Here is a 24,126-nt window from a genome sequence, read left to right as displayed (position 1 = left end):
TTCGATGGTATTGGCCTCCGGGAGCTATCCCACAGTGCACCATTGTGACCGCTCTGGACAGCAATCTGAACTTGGATGCACTGGCCAGGTAGACAGGAAAAGCCCCGCGAAGTTTTGAATTTCATTTCCTGTTTGCCCAGTGTGGAGTGCTGATCAGCACAGGTGACCATGCAATCCCAAATCCAAAAAGAGCTCCAGCATGGACCGTACGGGAGATACTGAATCTGATCTCTGTATGGGGAGATGAATCTGTTCTATCAGAACTCCGTTTCAATAAACGAAATGCCAAAACATTTGAAAAAATCTCCAAGGCCATGATGGACAGAGGCTACAACAGGGACTCGACACAGTGCTGTGTGAAACTTAAGGAGCTGAGACAAGCGTACCAGAAAGCAAAATAGACACTCTCGGAGGGAGGGGTGACTGATGACTGTAGCTATCCAACAGTTCCCGCACTCTCTGAAAACCATTTGAATTCTTGGCTGAGCTCCCAAAGCCTGAAGGTTCAAAAACATTGTCGCGGGTGGTTCAGGGTATATGTCGTCAGCCCCCCCCCCCTCCCCCGAAACCAAAGGGAAAAAAATAGTTTCTCGCCTTTTTTCAATGTCACCATATGTCTACTGGATGCTGCTGGCAGACGCGGTGCTGCAGTGCTACACAGCAGCATCTCCTTCCCTTCCCTTGCCTTGCGGATGACAGATGGTGCAGTATGACTGATATCCGTCATTGTCATCCGTGAGTTCTCCTGGCTGGCCTCGGTGATGGGCAAAAATGGAAATGACTGCTGGTCATTCTCTTCTTTCAGTTTTGTCTCCTGGAGATTCACTCCTGCCTGAAATATCATAGCAGCTGGAGGCTGCCCTCCCCTCCCCTCTTTAATCTCTGCTTGCAGAGGCAATAAAGTCAGTGTTGTTTCTTATTCATGCATTCTTTATTACTTCATCACACAAATGAGGGGATAACTGCCACGGTAGCCCAGGCGGGGTGGGGGAGGAGGGAAGCAACGGGTGGGGTTGTTGCAGGGGCACCCCCTAGAATGGCATGCAGCTCATCATTTCTGCGGGATGTCTGGGGCTCTGACCTGGAGCGGCTGTTTGCCTTTCTGGTTCTTTAGTAGGCTTGCCTGATATTCTAGGCAGGACTTACTCTCTCTTTAGACAAAACTTAAAGAGGAGAATGACCTGGGGAGTCATTCCCATTTTTGTCCATGCGCCCCCGGCCTACCTCACTGAGGCCGGCCAGGAGCACCCATGACAGCAGCAGATGGTACAGTATGACTGGTAACCATCATTGTCAACTTGCAAGGCAGCAGACGGTACAGTAGACCTAGTAACCGTCTTTGCTAACTTGCAAAGGCAAGGGGATTCTGCTGTGTAGTGCTGCAGTACCACGTCTGTTAGCAACATCCAGTAGACATACGGTGACAGTGAAAAAAGGCTGAACGGGCTCCATGGTTGCCGTGCTATGGTGTCTGCCCGGGCAATCCAGGGAAAAGGGTGCGAAATGATTGTCTGCCGTTGCTTTCACGGAGGGAGGATTGTCTGACGACATTTACCCAGAATCACCCGCGACACTGTTTTTGCCCCATCAGGCATTGTGATCTCAACCCAGAATTCCAATGGGCGGGGGAGACTGCGGGAACTATAGGATAGCTATGGGATAGCTACCAACACTGCAATGGTACACGGACGCACACCGCCGAATTAATATGCTTAGTGTGGCCGCGTGCGCTCGACTTTATACAATCTGTTTCCAAAAATCGGTTTCTGTAAAATCCGAATAATCCCGTAGTGTAGACATACCCTGAGCAACAGAAGCTAGGGTGATGGAACCATTCTTCCATTGATCTACCTGCATCTATACTGGGGATTGGTCAGCATAGCCACATTGCTCAGGGGAGTGGATTTTTCAAACCCGAAGGATGTAACTATGTACATTTAAATGTTAAGTGTAGATGTGGCCTCATTCATTAGGGTGTTCTAAGTTGGATGTGCACTTTTTTCACTTCTGCCATTCTCGTGTTGCCTAGTTGCATTGTCAAGGCAAATAATCAGGGTTCTATTTCAGTTTTTTTATTTAACAAAACAAACTAGGGAATGCCATAGAAAACCTCCATTGAAAACATATACAGCCCTGATCCTGCAAACACTTAAGCACATGCTTGACTTCAATAGAACTACTAGGGATTAAAAGGGAAGGTCCTTTCATGGATTGAGAACTGGTTAAAAGACAGGGAACAAAGGGTAGGAATTAATGGTAAATTCTCAGAATGGAGAGGGGTAACTAGTGGTGTTCCCCAAGGGTCAGTCCTAGGACCAATCCTATTCAATTTATTCATAAATGATCTGGAGAAGGGGGTAAACAGTGAGGTGGCAAAGTTTGCAGATGATACTAAACTACTCAAGACAGTTAAGACCAAAGCAGACTGTGAAGATCTTCAAAAACATCTCACAAAACTAAGTGATTGGGCAACAAAATGGCAAATGAAATTTAATGTGGATAAATGTAAAGTAATGCACATTGGGAAAAATAACCCCAACTATACATACAATATGATGGGGGCTAATTTAGCTACAATGAGTCAGGAAAAAGATCTTAGAGTCATCATGGATAGTTCTCTGAAGATGTCTACGCAGTGTGCAGAGGCGGTCAAAAAAGCAAACAGGATGTTAGGAATCATTAAAAAGGGGATAGAGAATAAGACTGAGAATATATTATTGCCCTTATATAAATCCATGGTACGCCCACATCTCGAATACTGTGTACAGATGTGGTCTCCTCACCTCAAAAAAGATATTCTAGCACTAGAAAAGGTTCAGAAAAGGGCAACTAAAATGATTAGGGGTTTGGAGAGGGTCTCATATGAGGAAAGATTAAAGAGGCTAGGACTCTTCAGCTTGGAAAAGAGGAGACTAAGGGGGGAATATGATAGAGGTATATAAAATCATGAGTGATGTGGAGAAAGTGGATAAGGAAAAGTTATTTACTTATTCCCATAATACAAGAACTAGGGGTCACCAAATGAAATGAATAGGCAGCAGGTTTAAAACAAATAAAAGGAAGTTCTTCACGCAGCGCACAGTCAACTTGTGGAACTCCTTACCTGAGGATGTTGTGAAGGCTAGGGCTATAACAGCGTTTAAAAGAGAACTGGATAAATTCATGGTGGTTAAGTCCATAAATGGCTATTAGCCAGGATGGGTAAGGAATGGTGTCCCTAGCCTCTGTTCGTCAGAGGGTGGAGATGGATGGCAGGAGAGAGATCACTTGATCATTGCCTGTTAGGTTCACTCCCTCTGGGGCACCTGGCATTGGCCACTGTCGGTTGACAGATACTGGGCTAGATGGACCTTTGGTCTGACCCGGTACGGCCGTTCTTATGTTCTTACGTTCTAGTGCTAAAAGCTAAGCATGCTCATAAGTGATTACAGGGGGGCAAAGGCTGAAAGCGAAGCATCGATAACTTTGGCATTTCCTAACTTAATGTCACTTGAAGAAACTGCCATTGTGTGTTTGATAGGACTTTTCAAACTTTCATAATGTGACTCACAAAAGACATTGTCATTTACCACCTTTCCTTCTATTCCCAGTTGTGTGGCCCCACTAGCTCTCTCATTCATGAGCAAATAACATTCCTGTGACAATTACAGCAACTGTTTCCAAGGAAAAATAATATTTAAAAAAGTAACTATTGTACTTTTATGTAATTTAACAAGGAGGAAGGAGGCCCTCAGCAAATGGTTCACAGATCTGTGTTTTGGAATATCTGCTGTCTTTAATTATATTATTGCAAACTCATTTTTCTCTGAGGCTCTTGCATCATTAATACTTAGGTGGAGAGAATGCAGCAAATGAGTTGGTGTGGTGCATAGTGAACAAAGTGGTGGTACCTGTCATCCCCGCTTCCTTATAGTTCAGATTCTGTTTAATTACAACAGTGTAAATCTGGCATAAATCTCTTAACATACACCATAAACTTACACAGAATGTACCCAACTGTGAGAGTTGAATTGTCACTCAATACACGGGATAGATGGTGCCATTCATTGCACAGAGTAGTAGATGGGTACAGTGCAGAGGCAGGTTTCACTCATTTGAGAGGATAACACATTTATTCAAAAAATGAAAGTAAATTAATGTGCATTGACAAAGTAAAGTTTGTCACATACAGTTGGCTATGTGCACCTCTCATCTTCATTTCTGTTCTAATAATTTATTTACAAATATTGCACTGCTGTCTTGTTCACTGTACATGGTGTAGTCTGCACACTGAATGAGGCATTGGTCCTGTGGATAAAACAGCATGTGATCATATAGTAAAAATGCTGTATTGTAATGCAAACATTCAAAGGTACAGAGTTAACTTTAACTTTGCCATTTCTTGACCTTAGAGTTTGTGCCCACTTCTCAGCTGGTGTAAATTGGCATAGCTCCATTAAAGTCAAAAGAACTATGTTGATTTACACCAGTGGAACATCTGGCCCTTTCACTTTGCAGTCTTGAATAATCTTTTATCTTTATTTTGTACTAAATTTGCACAGCTTCATAAATGTATATGGTGGTTTACAGAAAATTTAAAGACTGGAACCTGCCTTCCCCATGAACTCACAGTTTGGGCTTCCAAAGAGGATGGATCTAGACTGTTCTCAGTGGTAGAAGATGACAGAACAAGGAGTAATGGTCTCAAGTTGCAGAGGGGGAGGTTTAGGTTGGATATTAGGAAAAACTTTTTCACTAGTAGGGTGGTGAAGAACTGGAATGGGTTACCTAGGGAGGTGGTGGAATCTCCTTCCTTAGAGGTTTTTAAGGTCAGGCTTGACAAAGCCCTGGCTGGGATGATTTAGTTGGGTTTGGTCCTGCTTTGAGCAGGGGGTTGGACTAGATGACCTCCTGAGGTCCCTTCCAACCCTGAGATTCTATGATTCTATGATACAGGACAAGAGTGAAGATGCAAGAATGCATGGACTCAGTAAGGAGTTCAACCTAAAAATTTTTCATAGAAGTGGGATTCAAAGAGGGATTTGAAGGAGGCAAGAGTGGGTACTTGGATATGCAAGAAACTGATCAGATTCCTTCAGCAGATGACTAGAGAGAACGGTTGGCAAACTCCAAAGAGGGTAGGGGTGTCACAATCCATCAGGTGAAAATGAGTGTTATGCTGAAAGTTGCACAGGCATTGTCAAGTTAAAGATCATGGTTTTGATTTGCTTTTTAAACTTTCCTGCAGTTAAAAATAAAAGCTTTGTAGAAGTTCAATTGCTTTTGGCATTTCACCCAGCAAAGACAATGAAAATAGACCAGTCAGTTTCATTACTTTTATAGTAGGTTTAAGCAGCAAAGAGTCTTGTGGCACCTTATAGACTAACAGACGTTTTGGAGCATGCTGTTAGTTTATAAGGTGCCACAAGACTCTTTGCTGCTTTTACAGATCCAGACTAACACGGCTACCCCTCTGATAGTAGGTTTAGTCAATTTTTATGTCTCCTGCAGGAGGACGGTGCTGCAGTGTTTGGGTTTCAGGCTTTGCAGCAGGATGTTTATTTGTATAAAAATAATCTTTTCCATTGGAGTTTTCCATTATTTATATTGGCCTTAGGTGTTGTCAAAACTTGAACTAAATTTGAGAAGTATCCTTGGGAGTAAATTTGCTTGTGTAATTGATGGAGTTAATTGTATTGCCATTGCTTTTTTTATTTTAGAGAAGATAAAATCAACTTATTTATCTTAACAATATTAAAACATATAGCAGTTAAAGTAAGATTTTTGTATGGTTACAAATATTTACCATCAGTTTTTAGTTCCTGAATTGAATACTGTTTGTGGTACTTTCAGTATTTACTATTCAAATATGGGCTCATTATGACAAGTTAGTGACAGGTGTCAGTATGGAAGAATGAAGTGGGTACATGAGGATATACAGTGTGGCTATTGTTCCATTCTCTTGTATTTCAGTATGAAATGTACACTATTGAGAGGAATGCTGAGCGGACAGCATCAGCTGGCAGACTGTTATATGACATGTAAGTAACAGAAATACTTTTGCTTAATTCTCTTTTGAAAGTGTATTGTAAACTTAGCTGAACCTAGAACTCTAAAAACACTCGTCATTTTCCATGCTGTATACCACAGTACTTTTATCGTAAGATGGGAGTGCAAGGATCTTCAGAGATCTAATGCTGATGTTATGTAGGCAAACTACACAGGCAAACTACACAGATCTTACTAATCCTTTTAAAAACAAAATCAGCCATGAAAGCAAAATGTTCTTTTGCATTTCTTCATACAGGTACTTTCAAAGTAAGCTTTCTGTTTTAACTGAATTTGGGATTATTCTAATTTTTTGCCTGACCCTTTATTCCAGGTTTGTGAATTTTCCAGACCAGCCAGTGGTGTGGAGGGAGATTAATGTTATTACATCAGCATTAAGGAATGACTCACAGGATAAGCAGACTCAGTTCTTAAGAGGTAAGGACTCTGTCATCTGGCAGAGGTGGAATCTAGTGGGAATCTAAGAATAAATCCCCAGGCTACACAGCTGATTTGGAAGCCGCAAGTCCTAGTCTGATGAACTATCTGTGGTCTGTTGTATACAGTGACTCTCAGCCACAGAGACTCACCCACTGTTAGGTTTAGGAGACACGGGGAAGAAGCAGGGCAGGGAGCTGAAGCACTATGAGAAGTGTAACTACCAGCTCCACTCCTATGTCAGTATCCCTTGCCAGGGAACAACCTCTTGGTGGCTAGGAGAGGATTTGGTGAACCACAAATGGCTTGTGAAATTAGGACTTGAATCTGATAAACTAAATGTAGTTTGCTGGCTAAGGAGATGCACCAGAACAGTTAGCAAAGGCTGCGGGAGCAGGTCATGGAGAACAGTTTGTGTAGTGATTATAGAGTCAAACATTCATAAATACCTCCCATGAAAATGTATGAGAAGGAATATGTAGTACTCTTATTTCTAGCCAGACACTTCACTACTACTACTTCTTCTGGACTCCTTTTCTCATTTACACAGGGTCGGAGGTGCCCACAATTCTTTGCCACTCATTCTAATGACTCAAACAAGACACCAATCAATAGAATGGCCATAGTGTGGTGATACTGACAAGAGACCTTCTTGGAAATTGACCTTCTTAAGGGTTTAATAAAGGATACAGAATCATAGAACCATAGGGTTTTACGGAAAGATGGAAAGGGTCATCTAGTCTAACCCTCTGCCAAGATACAGGATTTGTTGTGTCTAAGGCCTGGTCTACACTACGGGGTGGGTGGGTCGAACTAAGGTACGTGACTTCAGCTACGCGAATAGCGTAGCTGAAGTCGAACTACCTTAATTCAAATTTCCTACCTGTCCAGACGCCGTGGGATCGAACTCCGCGGCTCCCCCGTCGACTCTGCCACCGCCGTTTGCGGTGATGGAGTTCCGGAGTCGACGGGAGCGCGTTCGGAGTTCGAACTATCGCGTCTAGATTAGACGCGATAGTTCGAACTCCGAGAAGTCGAACTCTCCGCGTCGACCCGGCGGGTAAGTATGGACCTACCCTAAGCCATGCAAGACAGATGGCTCCAGCCTCTTCTAGAAAACCTCCAGTGGAAGAGATTCAATGACTTCCCTACCCAGTTTGTTCCATTGTCCTACTGTTCTTAAAGCAAGGAAGTATTTCCTGAGATTTCATCTAAAACAGCTCTGCTCTAGTTTGAACCCACTGCCTCTTGTCCTGCCCTCTGTGGCAAGAGAGAACAATTTTTCTCCATCTTTTTATGGCAGTATTTGAAGACTGCTATCCTGTTCCCCCACTTCATCTCCTCTTTTCCAAACTAAACATACCCAGTTCCGTCAGCCTTTGCTCATGTGGCTGCATTCCATCCCTTTGATTACCTTTGTCACTCACCTCTGAATCCTTGCCAGTTTCTCTAATCCTTTTTATACGTTGGTGACGAAAATTGGACACACCACTCCAGCTGAGGTCTAACCAGCGCTGAGTAGAGCGGTATTATTGCTTCCCATGATTTGCATGCTGTGCCTCTCTTAATGCAACCCACAATTGCATTTGCTTTTTTTGTGACAGCATCATATTGTTGACTCATATGATAGGCCATTGTCTCTTATAAACAAATTATTTATCTAAATACAACATTCATTATTAAAAATCTCAATGAGAATTCATGATAAGGCTACCATCTGTCTTAACAAGTATTAAATGGTTTTGATTTCAGTGTTCTCATGCATTACTATAATGTAGTTTTTAAATTTTCTAAATTGTTTTAAAATTTACTTTTATTAACCAGGCACTTTACCCTGAAATATACTTAGAAAAGTATATACATTGCTCTTCACATAGATATGGGTCCCTGTTCTCTATCTAAAACATCATAGTAGTTGCAAGAGCACTGTAGGATGCTTTTTGTAACTGAACAACAGGACAACATTTATTATTCTTTTGCTTTTTTTGTCTCCTCAATTCAGATAGATTGCTTTTTATTTCAATAACTGATTTTTTTTTTCAGGTTTATTTGAGACCCTTCCTGGTCGAATTCAGTGTGAAATGTTACTAAAGGCCACAGAGCAGTGTTTTAATACACTAGAAAGGGCAGAAATGCTACTGCTGCTTCTACGACGCTTCCCAGAGACTGTGGTGCAGCATGGGGTAAGAGAAAACTAGCTCCTTTTTGCTGTTAATAATCTTATCAGCCCATGCCTGTGTGTCCACGTTATGTGCTTTGTCAGATGAGGGTGGGTTGTTTGTTTTTTTAACTCCACACTTGCAGGTAATAATTCAGGCAGGTGCTGCTTTCATACCTTCAGACCCCCAAATGAAAGGTGTAAGTGTAAAATTAACCCAAGAAAGCAAAGCAGTCTTTCTTTGTAAAGTCCACAGGTGAGTCCATGATTAAAAGTAAGACAGAACAGTTAAAAAAAAAAAAAAAAAAAAAAAAAAAGAGATTGTAATCTCCTGTTAAAATGAAATGTAGTTTACTAAAAAATGATACTGCTTCACTGCTTTGTCAGTCACTTCTTATTTAGGAGACAGTGAACTTACTGAAATATGTAATGCAGTATATTTTTACTTTAGGATGTGTCCCCTGAGATTGACTCCACAGATACTAAGACATTGCTGTTTAACTGTAAAAGTAAATGAAAATTGCATAGTGTACTAATCTCAGTACATGATGGAATGCTGCTGATGGGAGCGTGTTTGCTCAGTTGCTTTGAATCTCATATTTCCAAAAACTTCTGAAAGTGCTGAGTAGATACTCATTTTAACCACTTCTTACACAGGTGGGCCTAGGAGAAACGTTATTAGAGGCTGAAAATATTGAGGACCAAGAATCCCCAGTCAATTGCTTTAGGAAATTATTTGGTAAGAAAATACAAGTGTCTCTGTTTTATTATAGAACTAAGTGATAAAGCTTGGTACCATCTGTTAAGAACTCGTCTGCCTAGGTTGGTATCGAACAAATCTTTTTAGTTTAATGGCCTGTGTGAAATGAGTTGGCAGTCCTTACAGCAGATGTGCAGAGGACTCTTGGATTTGATCTTTAACCTTGCTGTCACAAAAATTCAGCTACTGTTAGTATATCATCTGTTTGCTGAAATGATATGTTGAATTCTAGGTCACTGTATACTCTTATGGAAGTGAACACCTAAGACCTATTTATGCAGGGGAAATTTTCTAACCAATTTGAAAATCATTTAGAGCCCTAGTGGAAACCCAGTTTAAGGCAGCCTGACCAGTTTTTGCTTACATGGTTTCAGGACCGTCTGACCTTGGAACAGATTCAGGGGGGAAAAAAAACAGATCAGGCCACCTTAAACCAGGTCTACTCAGTGGTTCAAACTGGTTTGAAAATCATTGTAGTCTGAACTAATTTTAAAACTGGTCAAAAACTGGACAGGACCCACAGGGCATTTAGTGGCTAACTGTTGTGATGTTTCCTGTGGTGTACTGAAAAATGTATTAAAAGTCTTTCACTTTAAGGCTTGCAGGTTAGACAGCTGTATAAGAAAGTGTGTGATCTGGGTCTTTCATAGTTAGTCTTCAAAGAGCCAACTTAGAGTAAGGTAGGTTGAGTTGTGCCTCTCTGATTTAGGGAACAGCTTGCTTTGTCTCTCTCTTTTGGGGTTCTTGTGTGTTATCATTCTGAATTCTAAGAAATAAAGCACTGTTACATTGCAGCTTTTCAGCAAAAGTGTTCTATGTTTTTGTTGAATTTCTCTGTATATGCCAGGAAGATAATATTTTGCTAGACAGAAGGTTATGGAAACTTGCATTGTTGATTTTGAACTCTTATGTAGCCAAAACAAGTAACAGAAAAACCAAACCCAATGTGCTTTTTTCACCTCTTAGTTTGTGATGTTCTTCCTCTAATCATTAACAACCCTGATGTTCGACTACCTGCCAGCTTGCTGTACAAGTACTTGAACAAGGCAGCAGAATTTTATATTAATTATGTAACTAGATCTACACAAATGGAAAACCAGTATCAAGGTAAGAACACTTTTACCAAATTACGTTAAAATCCTCTTCTAAATTAGTGTAACTGAATAAGGTATTCATTTTACGTAATATCTGCCACTGAGTTGGGGTAATAAAAATATTGTACAGTTTCACAGGATCTTTTGTTTGATTTCAGAACACTAAATAATCCTGTAAGGAGGGTAAAAGATAGAGATCACTACATCCACTATGAAATGCAGCCATTTCAGTAAGATAATGCAGCAGATATCTAATGGCCCTTGTGAGCGCCACAAAGCAGTTCAGGGTAGGAAAGAGTTTCATATCCATTTGAAATATGATGTGAATTTAGGCTAGCAGAATATCATTGCCTGTGTTGGAACTTAGCGTACGTCACACCAGGTTAATTCCCTAACTCTTTGCCATTGGATCTCTACTGAGGACAAGTAGCCCAGGGATGGCTTTGACATATTTGGAGTTAGGCTGTGAAACAGATTTTGCTTTCTTTGATTCCCTGCACAACACAATAAATTCCTGTCCTTCATTATCCAAGCATTACACACAGGGTGAGACTAATGAATATGGGAGGGTTAGCAAGATTATTCTAAGGCAGCTGTTCTCAAACTGTGGGTCGGGACCCCAGAGTGGGTCACGACTCTGTTTTAATGGAGTCGCCAATGCTGGCATTAGACTTGCTGGGGCCCAGGACCAAAGTCCGAGCCCCACTGCCCAAGTGCTTCAGGCCCAGGCTATGAGGCTCAGGTTACAGACCCCCTGCCCCAGGCTGAATTCCTTGGGCTTCTGCTTTGCCCACCACCTGGGGTGGTGGGGCAGGGCAGGCTCAGGTTTCAATTCTCCACCTTGGGGTCAGGTAATAATTTTTGTTGTTAGACAGGGGTTGCGGAGCAATGAAGTTTGAGAACCACTGTAGAATCTAAGGAAAACATATTCTCTAACTGCCTCATTTTCCATAAATGTGTGTGAGCAGGGGGAATCTAAAGTCTCCTTCCCCAGCCTCCAATGTGATAGCACCCAATTGCTTGTTACAGTGGACCATAGTGACTGGTATATTTGGTTTATAACTTTATGTTTGCAAGGAAAAGAACTAACCCTCCTTTTAAAAAAGGAAGCCGATATTCTCCTTTACATGTCTAGTTCCCCCAAAGCAGGACTCTTGTGGCTACACTCACAGGGCCGAAAGGTCTAATCTGTTAGTCCGTGCCTCTATTTTAAGTTTAAGCCTTAAAGCTGGCGTGTTCAGCAGTACAGTTCCCCTAATACCATGCTGGAGCTTTGGCATGTTGCTAGGAGAAAAAAATGTCATCTGCTAAATTCTAACACCTACATGTTCTGTAGCATCTGGGGTTTCCTGGGAGGTTCCCAGTCCAAGGACTTAACGAGACCCGCCACTGCTGTGCTTGTGCGATTTGGTGTGATAGTACACCAAACAATGATGGACCTTGTTGAAAAATAATGTTAATAGCGCTCAGACCAGTAAAAACTCTCTTCTGCTTCTTAGAACATAAGGCCAAACATAAAAGAAACTACATACAACTGCATTTGGAGAATGTTTGACACAAATTAACAAAGATACAGAGATCTAAGACAGTTGAGATGTCCTTTCAGACTAGACATTTTGAGACACACCTATGTCTTGATCCTGATTTTACTTACTCTTTTTAATTTGTCTCAACTTGTTTGTTTTCTGTGAAATTGTGGATAACTTTAGTTACTTATGAAATAGAGGCTTGGATGTCATTTGATCAGGTTTCTTGTAGTGTGTGAAGTGCCATGTAGTTCCAAAGTCTGATCAGGTTTTATCTTTTTCCTCGCTCAGATAGGATTTCATAGTTATCCTGAAAACCCAAATATACTGTTCTTCTACTTGATTATTTTTTTCTTTTTAAAAATTAATAGTGACTTTAATTAATTTGATTTCTGCACAAGGAGAAAACTTTTTCTCCTTTTTTTCTAGGTTCACAAGATACCTCTGATCTCATGTCCCCCAGCAAACGTAGCTCTCAGAAGTATGTAATAGAGGGTCTGACTGAGAAATCATCCCAGATTACAGACCCTTGGGAGAGGCTGTTTAAGATACTGTCTGTCGTGGGAATGAGATGTGAATGGCAGATGGATAAAGGAAGAAGGTGAGCAATGTGTCCTTTTTCCTATGGTGCTTTGCTAGGAGAGTTTGGCTTTTCAATTCTTCAGTAAACTGGACTATAGAACAAATTGAATTTTAAGTTATATTGTATAATTTCAGCCCTGTATTTTTCTCAAAAGCATACAACCCAGAGCACGTATGTAGGCTTTGTTGAGCCTCTGTAAACGTTGACCACATAAGGATCGACTCAGTAGCCTGGTCTACACTAAGAAAACTACTAGGTTGGTGATGACAGACAGCAGCAATGGGTGCAGCTGAACTTCTTCATTAACATTCCCAGGCACAAACACTGAATTGCAAGCATAGGCTAGAACAAACTGTGTTCAGCACCTTATTTAGACAGTGAGTTTGCCCTTATTTACACTTGCATTAAACTGTGTTCTGCATCAGTTCACTTTCACCTGTTCCTTGTTGTCCACAGTGCATGATTTACTGGTGTACCAAAAGCTTGTTTTATTTACTTGTCTCTAAGTATGTTAGTATCCTTCTTAACTGGTGAGAGGGAAAACTTTCCAGTTTTTCCGAGAAAATGCAAGTCCCAGAATTACCTAGATCTCTGACTGCTGCTCAGTAATTTGTCTGATTGTCTGTGGAATACATTGTATTTCCTTCTAGGGCAGTGAGTCCTAGATGGTGACATCCTTTTCGTCACCTTCCCACTCCCCAAACTGCTACTAAATTTGCAATGTGTATTTTCATTTGCTTTTCTTGAGTTTAGAAGTCTTTGTAATGGATTGTATTCTTTGATTGTCTCTTACCTTTTAGAAGTTTTGGTGATATTTTACACAGAATGAAAGACCTCTGCAGATACATCAGTAATTTTGATAACGAAGCCCATGCGCAGTATAAGAATCAAGTAGTGTATTCAACAATGTTGGTCTTCTTTAAGAATGCATTCCAATATGTCAGCAACATCCAGCCATCTCTCTTCCAAGGTTAGTTTTTAAAACACTAATGAGTAAAGAACTTTCAGATATAAACAATATAAAAACCCTTCTAGAACTGCTGTTTTAAGCTTTAGAAATTATTTCCTCTAAAGGTAAATGTCTTAGCCTAAATCTCTACCTGTGGGTTGTATCTGGCATATCTTCTAGTGCTGTACTTAAGGCTGAGTTCCAGCTTGCATTCAGCCTCTCTTTTCCCTTTTTACTGTTGCTCATAATATTATCAAACTTACTTTCTTGGAGCTGAAAATTTCCAGCTTGCTTTCAGACCAGAGATGAGTTGGAAAATTTGCACAAAATCGGTTGAGCTGTTTGAGTTATAAACACATGAATAATACTTCCCTCCAGATGGTCTATTAAAAATATGCTTATGCATAATTCAATAAAAGCTGAAGCTAAAAAGTTCAAATGTGGCTTGTTTTAGATAGCTCATTCAGGTTTAAGGAATAACATGGCCTTGAAGAAAAATGTTAATTTTTTAAAGTAATTTAGAGGTTGAGTGTTTAAAGTGTGAATCTTGCTATGTTTTCCCCCTCACTCAAATCTAAAGCTAGAGCAGGGGTGGGCAAACTTTTTGGCCTGAGGGCCCCATCGGGATTGTGCAACTGTATGGAGGGCCGGGTAGGGAAGGCTGTGCCTCCCCAAACAGCCTGGCCTCCGCCCACTATCCGCCCCCTCACTGCCCCCCTCAGAGCCCCCAACCCATCCAACCCCCCCTGCTCCTTGTCCCCTGACAGCCCCCACCCGCTATCCAACCCTCCTGTCCCCTGACTGCCCTGATCCCCTGTCCACACCCCTGCCCCCCTGACAGCCCCTCCCCCCCGGGACTCCCACCCCCTATCCAACAGCCCTCTGCTCCTCGTCCCTTGACCACCCCCTCCTGAGAGCCCCACCCCTAACTGCCCCCCCAGGATCCCACCTCCTTACCAATGTCCCCTGACCTGCCCTCCCGACCCTTATCCACATCCCCACCCCCTGACAGGCCTCTTGGGACTCCCACTCCCAACCCTCCCTGTCCTCCATCCCCTGACCGCCCCCCCCAGAACCTCCACCCCATCCAACTGCCCCCTTCTCCCTGACTATCCCCCAGAACCCACCGCTTCCTTACCCAAGCTCCCCGACCCCTTACCAGCAGCAGGAGCTCGCAGCCGCGACACCCGGCCAGAGCCAGCTGCGCTTCACACGCTGCCTAGCGGGAGCGGCGGGCCAGAGCGCGGCCCGGTGTGGGGGAGGGGCCAGGAGCTCCGGGGCCGGGCCGGATGTGGCCCGCGGGCCGTACTTTGCCCACATCTGAGCTAGAATATCTTAGAAAAATCAGGATGCTCTGAATTGCTTGTGCTTGGATTGATCTAAATTCTTAGACATGGCCCCAAAGCTGAAGGATATGGTTTAAGCTCTGGTTTAAGTGGGTTTTGAAAGGCTATGTTCGGAAGTTATCAAGCTGTTTGCTTCATATGAAGGATTTTACAAGCCCCATTAGCAATGTTTATTCCCTTCTGTTTTCTTTAATCCCAAAGAGATTCCTTGCAAATATTAATGCTTATTAATATTGAAAAACGGGGCATTCATAAGTCATGAAATGTATTGTTAATACTGAAAGTCCAATTTAAATTGTCTCTAATTGCACTTATGACTTTCATTATGGACTATTGCTTGATATTATAAATTATTTGTGCTGTATTGTGTATGTAATTACTTAATCTAGAATTTCTTAACAGCTCTACATAAAGTAAGCTATAGTACATAAATCAAGCCAGTTCCCCTTCTCCCAGAATCCAACGAATCTGTCCTTTGTCGCTTCAGTTGCCATGAATCATAGAACTGGAAGGGACCTCAAGAGGTCATCTAGTCCAGTCCCCTGCATTCAAGGCAGGACTAAGTATTACCTAGACCATCCCTGCCAGGTGTTTGTCCAACCTGCTCTTAAAAATCCCTAATGATGGAGATTCCACCATCTCCCTAGACAATTTATTCCAGTGCTTAATAACTCTGACAGGAAGTTTTTCCTCGTGTCCAACCTAAACCACCCTTGCTGCAATTTAAGGCCATTGCTTCTTTTCCTATCCTCAGAGGTCAAGAACAACAATTTTTCTCCCTTCTCCTTGTAACAACCTTTTATGTACTTGAAAACTGTTATCATGTTCCCTCAGTCTTCTCTTCTCCAGACTAAACACACCCAATTTTTTCAATCTTCCCTCTTAGGTCATGTTTGCTAGACCTTTAATCATTTTTGTTGCTCTTCTCTGGACTTTCTCCAATTTGTCCACATCTTTCCTGAAATGTGGCGCCCAGAACTGGACACAATACTCCAGCTGAGGCCTAATCAGTGCAGAGTGAGGGGAAGAATTACTTCTGGTGTCTTGCTTACAATACTCCTGTTAATACATTCCAGAAGGATGTTTGCTTTTTTTGCAACAGCATCACACTGTTGACTCATATTTAGTTTGTGATCCACTCTGATCCCCAGATCCCTTTCCGTAGTACTCCTTCCTAGGCAGTCATTTTGTATGTGTGCAACTGATTGTTCCTTCCAAAGTGGAGTACTTTGCATTTTTCCTTATTGAATTTCATCCTGTTTACTTCAGACCATTTCTCCAGTTTGTCCAGATCATTTTGAATTTTAATCATGTCCTCCAAAGCACTTGCAACCCCTCCCAGCTTGGTATTGTTCACAAACTTTATTAAGTGTACTCTCTCTATGCCATTATCTAAATCATTGATGAAGATATTGAACAGAACCAGACTCGGAACTGATCCCTGCAGGATCCCACTTATTATGCCCTTCAGCATGACTGTGAACCACTGATAGCTACTCTCTGGAAACGATTTTCCAACCAGTTATGCACCCACCTTATAGTAGTTCCATCTATGTTGTATTTCCCTAGTTTGTTTATGAGATAGTCATGCAAGATGGGATCAAAAGCCTTACTAAAGTCAAGATATACCACATCTAGTGCTTCCCCCCATCCACAAGGCTTGTTACCCTGTCAAAGAAAGCTATCAGGTTGGTTTGACACGATTTGTTCTTGACAAATCCATGCTGTTATTTATCACCTCATTACCTTCTAGGTGTTTGCAAATTGATTGCTTAATGATTTGCTCCATTATCTTTCCGGGTACGGAAGTTAAGCTGACTGGTCTGTAATTCCCTGGGTTGTCCTTATTTCCCATTTTACAGATGGGCACTGTATTTGTCTTTTTCCAGTCTTCTGGAATGTCTCCCGTCTTCCATGACTTTTCAAAGATAATTGCTAATGGCTCAGATATCTCCTCAGTCAGCTCCTTGAGTATTCTAGGAGGCGTTTAATCAGGCCCTGGTGATTTGAAGATATCTAACTTACCTAAGTCATTTTTAATGCGATGGGCAGGGAGAGAGAGGGGGTATCTTGGGGTTTTTACCCCTCCTTTTTATAGTTTCATTTCCCACATTGAAAAACATTTCCAGCTGGGTACCAGGAGACACAATGTCTATGGAGAAGGATGTCCCCTGCTTTTTTCTCACCTGTTTGAGCTTCCTTTATTTCTCTTCCTTCTTGATGACTCTGTTTACTGCTTAAATGCAAATTAAGCAGAGCATGCATCCCTGTGTTTGAGAGAGAACTGTTTGCCAACCTGAGTTTGGAACATGTGTTACGAACGCTCTACAGTGGAATCTTATAACTTTGCATTCAATGTTGCCACACACATTTTATCAGGACAATAATGACCAGCAAATTACAAGTTTTCAAATGATACCTCACAAGGTGTACTTTGTACAAAGATTATTACACGTGTATGTAGGTGTGGACATGGATACATTCTGTCATAGGGTACTAGTAGGAAAGCCCACTCTAGTACCTTAAGCTTGTTCTTGCCAGCTGTGTTGCAAAAGATACTTTTGTGTGGGGGTAAGGGGGAGAGCAGGGGGCTTGTTTGTTTGATTTTCATGGAAGGTACTCAGATACCACAATGATGGACAACCTCATAGAAACCTAGGTATGTCAGAGTGGGGTCCTCCCAGGAGTTCCTTGATGTCAGGGGTAAGTGATAGAGCAGTGACCTAGAGCAGGATCCTCAGGAACAACCTTTTCTCAGTGGGGAGAGGAGCAGGCCAAGCCCTGCTGTTTCTTGTGTGAAGGAGATGGTACTGCCCTGGGTCTTCCAAGCCAGAACAAGTCCCTGAGGAGCCTCCTTGGAGCAGAGTTTAGTAGGGTTCAAGAGAAAATTAGACATTTACACAAATAACCTCTGCAGCTACCCTTAGCTAGAATAAAAATGTATAAGGAATATAAACCTTTGTTTAATATTCATGGAATGTAATCTAGCAGGTTGGGGTTAGGAAGAATGATACTGCGTGGGCAGGTTGTTGAAGAAACTTACGTGAAAGGGGATTTACACCTTTCTCTGAAGCACCTGGCACCATTCACTGATTGTGTCAGGATATTGGGCTAGGTAAATCATTCATCTGATCTAGTTAGTGTAGCATTTCCTATGACATTGGCCAAGTCACTTACCCATACTAGGCCACAGTTTCTCAGTTTGCAAAATGGGGGTAATTCTGCACTGACAATACCAGTATTAGTGGACTTCACCTCTTGGGTCTGTGTTACTGTGGGTGGGTCTGACAGGAACTCTGTAGTTTGAAGATTCTGAGCCTATTGGATCCAACAGGGGATGTCTTGTGCTGCCCCGATGAGTTACTATGCTTCTACAGTCACATCCTATCTGAGAAGAGTTGGGGAAGTCGCTCCCGAGGGACTCCATTCTGTCCCAACTTGGTGCAAGCCTTGGGCACTGTGCTTCACTCTCACATCCTTTCTGGTACTACTGAGTCAGTTCCTGAGCTCAGTAATACAATATATGTTTGTGACATCTCTTGCTGATTTATGCTGTGCCATCAAATACCGGTGGAGTGCAGTGCCATGGGTGTTAGCTGCGTCACTGGGCTTTTTTCTCCTCCTTTTTTAGAAAGGAACTGTCTATAGAAACAAGGGAGAGCGCCTACATGTTTCAGCAGGGAGGCACAAGATGCCTCCTGCTGGATCCAACAGCTCTCAACCTCCATCTATCAGAATTCTCACCGGTGCATGGACTGGGGTGGCATCTATTGAGATGTAGAGCTTCAGTGAACAACCATTAATCGTCTCTTGCCTATTTCACATGGGGTTGGATGGAGATTTATGAGATGAGCGGGGCAATTCACATGTCTCTCATAAGCTCTCAGGCTGTCTGCGGGCTTGGGCAGTAATCAGTGCTTTGGCTGATATATTTTCACGATGTTCATTTTATGTTTGGTGGTGCATCACCTCTTTTCTTGGCAGACAGATTTTAAATGGGATGACAGAGAAATAGATTCCCCATTCCTTCATCCTTCTCTCTGCAAGCATGCAGACCCCTAATACACAGGTTTTTGGAGGGTTTTTTTTGGTAAATTAAGGACCGAAAGACTTTTGGAGATCCCCTTTCAAAATACTGGCAGCACACTATGGCACATGGAGATAATACTTCCCTATCTCAGTTTTACAGACGAGTAAACTTAAGCACTAAGACCTGAAGTGATTTGCCCAGGATCAAACAGAAAGCTTGTGGCACAGTTGGAAGTAGAAATCAGATCTGACTCCCATTCCTATCCTTACCCGCAACTAAGCTGCTTTGGAGGTATGGTCATGGGAAGGGGTAGTGGACTTGGGCAGCCAGCTAAAAGCTTGATCCCACACATCTGAAGTCAGCAGGAGCAGGCCATAAGCAAGTTACACTACTAAGGAAATCTCGTGATAAAACTACTGCATTCCTCTTTTGAGGCTTCAGTGGCAGTCAAGGCTCTGCTCCATTTTCCTGTAAAGAGTTCTTTGGGAATTTTTCTTTGGTTGTTGCTTTTAGGCGGTTGGCCAAATGGACCAAATGACTGGCAGCATTTAATGATTGCTTTTAGTTGAAAGTAAATAGTGCTTGGAGACAAAATACTTAAAACGCTTACATATCTTGTGATTGCTCCCTTAGAAGCGGGTTCCAAGATTTTCTGCCAGCTTTGAGCAAATCATCATGACTTCTGGCAGAGGATGTGTGACCTCTAAGATAGGGCTCCCTTCAAAGCAAGTTGTATCATTACCAGGGTATTTTAAACATTGACACAATTTGTTGAATTACTTTCAAATTGTTCCGCACAACGTGCCTGAATGAAAAAAATTGAAGCAGGCAAATGGTCAATGAGTTCAGTTTAAAACAAGTTTTAATGTATTTTTTAAATGTAGGGCCAAATGCTCCAAACCAAGTTCCACTGGTTCTCCTTGAGGATGTGTCCAGTGTCTATGGTGATACAGATATTGATCGCAACAAGCACATACATAAAAAGAGGAAACTTGCAGAAGGAAGAGAGAAGACAATGGTAACTCCTTTAGACTGTTCAATTCTTAATAGAAATTATACATTTGGAATTTTGAACATTAGGAATTTCGGTTTATGCCCAAAATATGCAAAGAAAGAGACTTTTGGTTAGAAGCAGCAAGAACAAAACAATTTTACTGGCAATACTGTAAGTGCTAGTATCATGATGTGAAAGGAACTGAGCTGAGACTATTATCTATTTGATTGTACTGTGTTTTCAGGCAGGAATTCTATAGGCAAACTGCCATTACATAATAGCTGGCCTGTAATAATAGTTATGTGTTTGTCTCTTTCATAGGAGAAAAAATACTATTTTTATAGAATTACATTGTTGGTAAAAGTACACATTTTAGAAGAATTACATGTGATTTGCAGTATGCCATGATGGTTTTGGTTTGACTGAAAGGTTTAGCTCTTACTTCAGTAATAAATTATTCTAGTGCAATCTGGGTAACAATACCACAATTTGACTAATGTGTAACAGAGTGAACTCTTTAGAGAGGAGGGATAGCTCAGTTGTTTGTGGGGAGGGGTAGCTCAGTGGTTTGAGCATTGTCCTGCTAAAACCAGGGTTGTGAGTTCAATCCTTGAGGGGGCCATTTGGGGATTTAGTTGGGGATTGGTCCTGCTTTGAGCAGGGGGTTGGACTAGATGACCTCCTGAGGTCCCTTCCAACCCTAATAATCTATGATGCTATTTATGATGACGTGGCACTTAGGATCTCAATAGCTTATTTTTAGAGTAAAATATCAATTTTTCCACTATTTTTCATTTCTTTTTGCTAAAAGAGTTAGTAATATTTAATATATAATTAATGCTAAGCATAGAAATAGTGAAACATCTACTATGAAGATATTTGTATTGGGATTGTTTGCTTTGAAGCTTATACGCAATGTTGCAGAAGTTCCATAAGATTCTTTTGAAAAACATTTAATTAAAGAGAACGAAATGTTTTGTCTATACTGATCCTTAAGCAGAGTTCGGATGATGAAGACCCTTCTGGAAAGGGGAGAAATCGTCACATCACAATAAATAAGACAGACCTTGCAAACTCTGTTGAAGTACTAGAGAGCTTTAAACTGGCAAGAGAGAGCTGGGAGCTTCTCTATTCTCTGGAATCACTCGATAAAGGTAAGGATGATTGCAGGCGTTTCTGTGTTTATGCTTCCTTGTTAGAGGAGAATTGTTTGACTGTTTAAAATACAGTTCAGGTGCTGCTCCTTTATTTTGGAAGCTTGGATGGTTTGAGATTGGGAATTGAGATAAGAAGCCTTATCAATTATCTTGGAATTTGGTTTATTTGTTGTTTTTTAGTTCCTCCATACTTCTGTACTCATTCACTTGCCTTTCCTTGAAAACAGCTTTTACTAAGGTAGCACATAGGTGGTAATAGAAATGAGAGAACATAGTACCGAATGGATACCAAAACCTTAAGTGTGGAGGTGTTGCTAGTAACCTCCTGAAGATTTGCATGAAACAGATCATTTCCCCAGCAATTTGTTTCTTTGAAGATAGTTACTGGGTCTTTTCTTTTCTGATTATAATGTGTTTGTTTATGTCTTTTATATTTGTTATTTGAAAAAATACTTCATACAAATTGTACCAGTTAGCTGTATTTAGGTATGTTGAATACTTTTGGTCCTGAAGAACAGCATGATAAATAGAAAAATGGTGGATTAGGAATTGTCTTATGTTGAAAACGTTTTTGTTCAGTCTTACTATTTTTCAGTTTTATTATTATTAGATGCCTTTTAAACAAAAGTTTTGCAATGCTTCCCCTCCCACCCTTAAGACTACTTTCTGATTGTTTACACAGAATTCACAAGAATTTGCTTGTCATGGAAGACAGATACCTGGCTTTGGTTACGAATCTTCCTCACAGATATGATCATTTACCAGGTAAATGAAAGAATGAGACTTAGACTTTTACATAGCCTTTTGACCTAATGGATTTGTGTCATGGCTAGCTGCATCTTTGATCCCTCTTACATTTCTCTCTAGTGCACCCTTTCAGGTAGCAAGCCCTGTTTCTTCACTCCTCTCAAGGTGGAATCCCTCAATTCTCCTACCCACAGAGCAGGTCCCCGGCCTACAAGCACCCCTGTCTATCAACTGTTTCCTTAGCAGGCCCTCCTGGGTTTGGCACATGCAAGAGACTTCCTTTTGGAAGCTGTGAACAGTAGATAAATGCAGTCATTCTGAGCACCACCTTCTTTGTACCCCCCCACCCCCCAAAAAAAGTCCTTATTTATCCATAGGACATAGCAATCAGAGTAAAAAAGGGTTAAAGCAGTGGTCCCCAACCTTTCCGTGTGGCGGGTGCTGGACGACTAGCCGCCGAGGAGTGTGGCCGCCGGACAAGCAGCCGCCGAAATGCCGCTGAGAAGTGGCAACGCCAAGAAGCGTTGCTGCCGAAATGCTACCGAGAAGCAGCGTCACCAAGAGGCGTTGCTGCCGAAATGCCACCGAGAAGCAGCGTCACCAAGAGGCGTTGCTGCCGAAATGCCGCCGAGAAGCAGTGGCATTTCGGTGGCACTGCTTCTTGACGTTGCTACTTCTTGGTGGCATTTCGGCGGCTGCTTGTCCGGCGGCCAGTAGGCGGGCGCCCATAGATGCTCTGGTGGGCGCCATGGCGCCCGCAGGCACCACATTGGGAACCACTGGATTAGAGCAAAAAAAGGCTTACATGCATATATCTGACCTCCTGATAATAAATACAAATAATAATACTTACCTCTTATAAAGCACCTTTCATCTGTAGATCCCAAAGAACTTTGTGGAGGTCAATATCAGTATCCCCATTTTTCAGTTGGGGAAACTGAGGCCCAGAAGGGTGACGTGACTTGCCCAAGGTTACCCAGCAGACTAGTAGTAGAGCAGGGAATAGAACCCAGGTCTCATGAGTCCTAGTCTAGTGCTGTATTTGCTATGCTACACTTGAAGAAGGCCCTTGCATCTCAGGTATTTCTTCCTCTGGGGACTGGGGTTTTATCTGCTTCCCTGCTGACACCGCCCCACCCTTGAACTCAGGGCCTCAGGTTTTTATCTACTTAACGGTGCTTTGTTCCATGTTCCCCATCTGAAGCCCCTCCCTCCCAGCTCAGCTGTTGTGTCCAGGTTGGTCAAAGACAAAACTTCAAAGGCATTAACACTATTTTGTCAGTTAAGTACTGGTGGTTGGGTTTTCGAAAGCCTTTGCCAGCCTTTCTGCAGAGGGATGTGATGTGAGGGGAATGCCTGCAGGAAAGAACCTTTGAATCATCTAGCCAACAGCATAACAACGATCGAATAAACAGGAACACATAATAGTCATAAAAATAATAGCCATATCTCCCACAATTTTCTTAATTTACTTGTATTTTGAATGCAACATTTCAAAATGTTTCAAACCAACCTATCCTGTGTTTTCCCTTACTTACTTGATTTTTGGTTGACTGAGGCCTTGTCGACTCTAAAAAATTTTTGCTAACATACCTATAGCAGTATAATTATACCAGCAAACTCTTCTAGTGTAGATGCAGTTTATACTGGCATAAAAACACTTCTGCATAGCTTACTCCAGTTCCCCAAGATACATAAGCTATACTGGCAAAAACACTTTGATATCAGTGTAAGTGCATCTATTCCTTGACTTATGCTGGCATAGTTATGTTACTTTAAAAAAAAATCACACTCCTAACCAACATAGATATGCCAGTGTAAGTTTTAAGTGTAGACTAGGCTTTAGTGACACAGTGCATTTTGCAGCTGTTCTGCTGCTAGGAATGGTTTTCTTGGAACAACTTTTTAATTTTCTCCTTGCAGTCGCGATGTAAATAAGCATATAACAAAAGTCACCTAGTAGTTTCACATGCTTTGGTCATTCCTGCTATTTTAAATGGAAAATTACATTTTTTTTTTTTTTAGAAAGCGAGATTAAGAGCATCCTGACAAAGTAGTTCTTGGTCTTTCCCTGTACCCAGGTTTCCCTTAAGACTGCTTAGAGTGGGCCTTGAGTGATGAGGTTAAACTTAACTGAGGTTTGCTAAAAAATGCAGCCGAGTCCTCTGCTTGGAAGGGCACGTAGCTAAGAGAGCTGACTCCTACAGTTCAGTACCAAGCAAGGACTGGAAGGGACTCAAGAGGTCATCTAGTCCAATCCCCTGCACACATGGCAGGACTGAATATTATCTACTTCCATCTCACTGCAAAGTTTTAC

The 24,126-nt window shown here is 41.9% G+C and overlaps 1 protein-coding gene across 12 annotated transcripts in view; it reads left to right on the top strand.

The window, feature by feature from the left end:
- The window catches only part of LOC123371494 (integrator complex subunit 10), a 45,480-nt gene that overhangs the window by 2,326 nt on the left and 19,028 nt on the right, over positions 1 to 24,126 (top strand). For 5 of the 12 annotated variants that reach the window (XM_045019180.1, XM_045019185.1, XM_045019182.1 and 2 more), the window contains 10 exons: positions 5,953 to 6,020; positions 6,362 to 6,465; positions 8,509 to 8,648; positions 9,281 to 9,362; positions 10,350 to 10,490; positions 12,433 to 12,604; positions 13,387 to 13,556; positions 19,796 to 19,929; positions 20,906 to 21,059; positions 21,745 to 21,827. In XM_045019180.1, the coding sequence (XP_044875115.1) occupies positions 5,953 to 6,020; positions 6,362 to 6,465; positions 8,509 to 8,648; positions 9,281 to 9,362; positions 10,350 to 10,490; positions 12,433 to 12,604; positions 13,387 to 13,556; positions 19,796 to 19,929; positions 20,906 to 21,059; positions 21,745 to 21,827 (1,248 nt within the window). Of the gene's footprint in view, positions 1 to 5,952; positions 6,021 to 6,361; positions 6,466 to 8,508; positions 8,649 to 9,280; positions 9,363 to 10,349; positions 10,491 to 12,432; positions 12,605 to 13,386; positions 13,557 to 19,795; positions 19,930 to 20,893; positions 21,060 to 21,744; positions 21,828 to 24,126 lie in introns of all 12 variants that reach the window. The other 7 variants (XM_045019183.1, XM_045019181.1, XR_006579812.1 and 4 more) reach the window with 2 other exon arrangements.

The sequence above is a fragment of the Mauremys mutica genome, chromosome 5 (assembly GCF_020497125.1).
Source record: "Mauremys mutica isolate MM-2020 ecotype Southern chromosome 5, ASM2049712v1, whole genome shotgun sequence".
Classification (NCBI taxonomy): Eukaryota; Metazoa; Chordata; order Testudines; family Geoemydidae; genus Mauremys; species Mauremys mutica.
Note: the sequence above shows the minus strand (reverse complement) of the source record. Positions and strands in the feature narration are given on the sequence as shown.